This window comes from Onychostoma macrolepis, chromosome 23 (genome assembly GCF_012432095.1).
Source record: "Onychostoma macrolepis isolate SWU-2019 chromosome 23, ASM1243209v1, whole genome shotgun sequence".
Classification (NCBI taxonomy): Eukaryota; Metazoa; Chordata; class Actinopteri; order Cypriniformes; family Cyprinidae; genus Onychostoma; species Onychostoma macrolepis.
The window spans coordinates 1,629,500-1,635,499 of record NC_081177.1 but is presented as its reverse complement, the minus strand read 5'-3'; the positions used below and the strand labels follow the sequence as shown (position 1 = coordinate 1,635,499).

Genomic DNA, 6,000 nt, shown 5'->3' with positions numbered 1-6,000 from the left:
TGCTTGCTTGTGGTTGTTTTTGTTTCAGGAAAACACTTACACAAACTCGCACTCTCACCCACACACGCAGGCACAAACACTCAAACACTTTCAGAATGATTTTTTTTCTCATCTGATGCACACTAAAAACATTGACAGCCATTCAGAATCCGTCCAATTTTAAAGAACACAAGCTTTTATTGTGGCAGATGACAAAACTTGTAGGAGTCATGACATAGGGCACCACTGGTTACAGTTAGCACTGTTGGTCTGAACGGGCCTTAACTCTCATCCTGCAGGACTCCATGGGGAAGGTTCTGGATCGCTGGGTCACCATGAGCCCGGAGGACGAGGTCGTGACCTTGCGTCAGTTTCTGCGTTTTGGGGAAACTAAATCCATCGTGGAGCTCATGGCTGAGGAGCAGCAGATCCACGCAGAAACCCATCGCACCCCAGCGTTAAAGCTAAGAGATAAAATACACCACTTTGAGAATCTGCCAGGAGGAAGTCTAGCGTTCCTGCAGCCGTTTCACTACGTCAGTCCATCCGTCTTTCCACCTTCGCCGGCCGTGGAACGTCATCCGGCGACGCAAAAACTACAGCGGCTCAGCAAACGGAACATCGCAGACGAAACCAGACCCAGAAACAAAAGAGACGGCACAGCTGAAAGAACATCGCTGATACGGAGTTTCGCAAAACGCCCACAAAATGAAGAACAACATCAAGTCGACCCTATCACAGACTCTTCTGAAATGCTCGAATGCTGCAACAGCTCGTCCTCGAGTAAAGCTCGCGTAAGCTGCAGCGCGTGCGCCAAGACGTTTTACGATAAAGGAACGCTGAAGATCCACTTCAACGCTGTGCACTTGAAGATCAAACACCGCTGTACCGTTGACGGCTGTAACATGATGTTCAGTTCGCTGCGCAGCCGCAACCGACACAGCGCTAACCCCAATCCGCGACTGCACGCCGTGCTCGAACACGCGACACGCAGATTCATCACTCAACCACGTCGAACAGTTTTGCGCGAAACTACCTTGCTGGTTTCCACGGCGACCAACAACACTGTATTGACTGACCATCAGATTCCAGGAGGGGGAGGAGCTACAGGCCATCGTACGGCCTATCAAAATGGCCTTAGCGATGCAAATGACGTGACGCCGAAAAAGAAGTCGCGGAAGTCCAGTACACCATTGAAACTTAATCGAGAAACTCGCAGTGAGGAACATGCTCACTTGTCACCAAGACAACCGATTGACAGTCTCCATGGCAACCAGTCACCTGTGACCAACACACATGCGCAATACAACTACAAACAATTTTGTAAAACAGCGTACGGTTACCATAGCAACGGCCACGTGGAAGAGATTCCAGGAGCGCATGGCGAATGGAAAGGCAGGTGTCGACCTCTGTTGAAGGTCAAAGAGGAGCCGTGTGATTGTAGAGGTCATCACCATAGCAACCTGTGACTGTAGAGGTCATCACCATAGCAACCTGTGACTGTGACGACATAATATCAGAACCGACTCTACATTGAAAAGAATCTGGTGAAAGATTTACAGTTTTAACTCAGAAATCGCTGGTAAGTTTCAAAATAACGACAAAAGAATCAATAAGTAACACGCTGAATGTGAAATTGTGAAAATGGAAAGAGTGAAATAGTATTTTCTTGTAAAGCGTAAATATTTGTTTATCTTAAAAATCTGAAAAAAAAAAATTTATTTTATTTTTTACAGTGTATGTTACTGATCTTATTGTGAGAATTCATCCGTGCATGTTGTTATGGGGGGAAAAAATGCATTTGAAACAAAATAAAATTATTTGCTCCTCAAATGACTTTGTTTTTTGGCTGATGTCACTTTGGCCGCACTGACTATTGGTTAATGCTGAAGAATAGTTAAATATGTTTACATAATGTTGTAGGCACAGAAATTTAATGTTGCTAAATTTACAGTAATAAAGGTTACTACTGTTACTGTTACATTTACATTTACATTTATTCATTTGGCAGACGCTTTTATCCAAAGCAACTTACAATTGATGAATACAACAAGCGATCCACCATAAGATGGCAATAAACACGAGAAGTGCCCGTTATACAAGGTTTCAGTCATCATCGTTAGTAAAAGCTAGGACAGGAAGGGATAAAGGATAATAAGAGAATAGAAAATGTGAAGGATTTTTTATTTTATGAGGAGGCAGTTAGATGCTCACAGAAGAGATGAGTTTTCAGTTGTTCTTGAAGATTGTGAGGGATTTAGTTGTCCTACCAGATCATAATGCACATGCCCACGTATTGTCATTTTTGTCACGTTGAATAAGAATATTTAATGTATAAAAAAATTTTAAAAAATCTCTTGTTAAGTGTACTGCGTTAAGCTAAATGAGACTTGTTATAGCACTTGCATATCGTTGCTCTTTTGTTGCTTGCATTGTCCTCGTTTATAAGTCGCTTTGGATAAAAGCATCTGCTAAATGACTAAATATTAGTGGCTCATACTATTTTATAGCACTTGCTATTCAATTCTGTATATTATTATTTTTAAGGAATTATGTAGTTATTTAATTGTATGCACTTAATTATTGTCCTATCCAACTCCTAACCCTAAACATACCCGTTGGTAACCCTCTTGAAATATTTAACATAATTTATTTCAATATATTCAATATATTCTGGTTTAAAATGAAGTTTTCTTGGAAAGAAGACTTGTGTCTGTGTAAGACTTCAGTTAATTAGCCGCAGCACTTCACGTCTGATGTGCTGTTTGTTTGCATCTGTTTGTTTGATGTTTGAATCAGGTCTCCTCTGTTGGAATAGATGGTGCTGTCTCAAAAATTAGGGTCCTATACAGTCCTAGAACTGCAGCCTCCAGTATTGCAGGAACATTGGGTTGTTTTTGTTCAGACCAATGCAAAAATCGACCCATGTTTTTACCCTGCAAACACGCAGAGCTGTAAATGTGAACTGGTGGATCGATAAGAAGATAATTCATTATAATCTAAACAGTAAAATGTGTTTGTATGTTATTTAATTAATATAATAATTTATTGATAATTGTTTAAATTAATATAATAATTAATACTTTTGACTCATCCATTTTCTTAAAAAATGGTTTGAAGGCTGAAATGTGAAGTATATAATTTTATAAAACTTTTTGTTTTTGTGAAAACTTCTATCTGAACTGTAAATCATGCTTTTTACAGTCATTTTACAGGTTAGCATAGACATTGCCCTACCCTGCTCATGTGGTATTAATTTTATTTGTGCAGGTCTTAAAAAAGGTCTTTTAAAAGTCTTAAATTTAAGCTTAAAAATCTTGCAGCAACCCTGTTACATGTATTAATTATAATTCCGATCCACTTACTTATCCTCTCATGACAGTCCACGAAAACAGAATAAAAATGAAAGCATGAAGCAAGAAAGTGGACAACTTAAATTAATTTTTCTCAGTTCACATAATTGCATTTAATACATTTATGTAGTGCCTATATTATAGGCTACACACACACACACACACACACACACAGAGTCTGGTATTTGTGGTTTACGTGGACTCTCCATAGGTGTAATGGTTTTTATACTGTACAAACTGTATGTGCTATTGTCCTACACCAACCCTACACCTAAACCTACCCCTTACAGGAGACTGTCTGCATTTTTAGATTTTCAAAAAAAAACATTTGTGACCCTGGACCACAAAAGCAGTTATAAGCAGCACAGGAATATTTGTAGCAATAGCCTAAAATACATTGTATGGGTCAAAATTATCCATTTTTCTTTTATGCCAAAAATCATTAGTATATTAAGTAAAGATCATGTTCCATGAAGATATTTTGTTAATGTCCTACCATAAATATATCAAAACTTCATTTTTGATTAGTAATATGCATTGCTAAGAACTTCATTTGGACAACTTTAAAGGTGATTTTCTCAATATTTTGATTATTATGAGTATAAATGTACAGTTATGGCCAAAAATATCGGCACCCTTGGTAAATATGATCAAAGAAGGCTGTGAAAATTAATCTGCATTGTTAATCCTTTTGATCTTTTATTTAAAAAATCTAACCTTTCATTGGATAATAAGAATTTAAAATGGGGGGAAATATCATTATGAAATAAATGTTTTTCTCAAATACACGTTGGACACAATTATTGACACCCCTAGAAATTCTTATGAGTAAAATATCTCTGAAGTATATTCCCATTCATATTCACAATTTTGAGCACTCCAGGGTGATTATGAACATGAAATTATCCAGCCATGGCTTCCCGTTTCACAGAAATATAAATAGGAGGGAAAACAAAGCCCAAATTCCCTTAATCATCATCACAATGAGAAAAAACAAAGAATATATTTCTGATGTGCAGCAAAAGATAATTGAGCTTCACAAATTAATGAAGTGGCTTTAAGAAAAGCGCTAGAGCAGTGAAAATTCCCATTTAAGCCTTTTGAATTACGGGGACTTAGGTAGTGTCCTCATAAACCATCTCTTGCTGAAGGAGGGTCTGATAAACATTAGCTGTAAAAGAGGGACAAACCCTGATGCAGAAGACTGAAACTACCCTCAAACCACAACACGTCCTCCTCCACCTTTCAAGTTGTCACCTTTATTTATATAGCACTTTTAACAATAAAGATTGTGTAAGCACTTAACAGTATCAAATTGGAGGACAGAGTGTCAGTAATGTATAATGATAAGATTAAACACTCAATTTTCAGTTAAAGGCATTTCAGTATTGAATTCAGAGATGTCATTGTCTAGCTCAGTTTAGTTTAAATAGTATCTGTGCAATCAAATCGGCGATAATCGCTAGAAATTAAGTGTCCCCAACTGAGCAAGCCAGAGGCGACAGCGGCAAGGAACCAAAACTCCCTCCGAGACAGAATGGAGAAAAAAAAACCTTGGGAGAAACCAGGCTCAGTCGGAGGTCAGTTCTCCTCTGACCAGATGAAACCCGCAGTTCAATTCCAACCCCAGCCATGTCAGATTGTGGTCATTTCTAACAATAATAGTATTATGTAGTTAGGTATTTTATTATGTTTTTAGCTATTTTGTTTTATTTTAGTTTTATTGTATTTTAATCGAGGTCTTCACTGGGGATATGTCCCCGGGGCTCATCCGCCGAATTCACTGAATTCTTTATGCACTTGGGCTTCAGACAACGAACATAATGTTTCCCATCGGAACCAAATAAGTTAAACTTGCTCTCATCTCTGAAGTGAACTTTGGACCTGTTCTCCTCTCTCCACACACACACCATGCTCCTCAGGAAAGGTGAGCTTAGTCTTTTCATTCTTTCTGCTGATGAGAGGCTTCATCACTGCATTACAATATTGCGTTACTCCCTAAATAGTAATTACTTGCATTACTTAGTAACTTTTTATGGAAAGTAATGCGTTATATTACTTTTGAGTTGCTTTTTAAATCTGGGCAGGGCTTGCTTGTTCGATTTTAATATAAAAAGCTGTAAAAGCCCTTTCACACCAAAAGTGAAGTGAATCCGCCTCAGGCTGAAGGAAATGTAAATTCACGTCTGTACAGTAGAGGACGCAGCTCAAACTAATCACATGAGGAATATGACGCAGGAGAAGAAAGTTCATTCATTTAATAACAAAAATGACAGACCGAATGTGATTTTTGCTTATTAGTATGGGTGAATTAGATCATTGAAGGTCAGTAGCAAAGACATTGGTTAGTAAAATGGGATTAAAATACATACAGTAAATGATATTTGTCTTATTTAACATTTGATTATTGCAGGTTTGTATAATATTATGAGTTTGCATTTGACTGTTTTTATTGATTTTGAGGAACACTGAATGTGTTTTTGTGCAGGTGAGATGAGTAAATACATGTTGATATTTAGTCTAGAACTACAGTAAGATCATGTTCACACACAACGCTCTGCACTTACTCCTGATTTCTCTCAACATGGCAACACCAGAGCTGTCAGTCAATACATGAGAAACACAGTAACTGGTGTTACATATTTGAAAAAAGTAACTCAAGATAATT

At 37.8% G+C, this 6,000-nt stretch overlaps 1 protein-coding gene across 3 annotated transcripts in view; it reads left to right on the top strand.

Annotated features, from left to right (window-relative positions):
- Positions 1-1,889, top strand: part of LOC131531656 (zinc finger protein basonuclin-2) — a 15,385-nt gene extending 13,496 nt beyond the window's left edge. For all 3 annotated transcript variants that reach the window (XM_058762587.1, XM_058762585.1, XM_058762586.1), the window contains one exon: positions 279-1,889. In XM_058762587.1, the coding sequence (XP_058618570.1) occupies positions 279-1,448 (1,170 nt within the window). In that variant the 3' untranslated portion in view covers positions 1,449-1,889. The remainder of the gene's footprint in view (positions 1-278) is intronic.
- Positions 1,890-6,000: the final 4,111 nt, after the last annotated feature.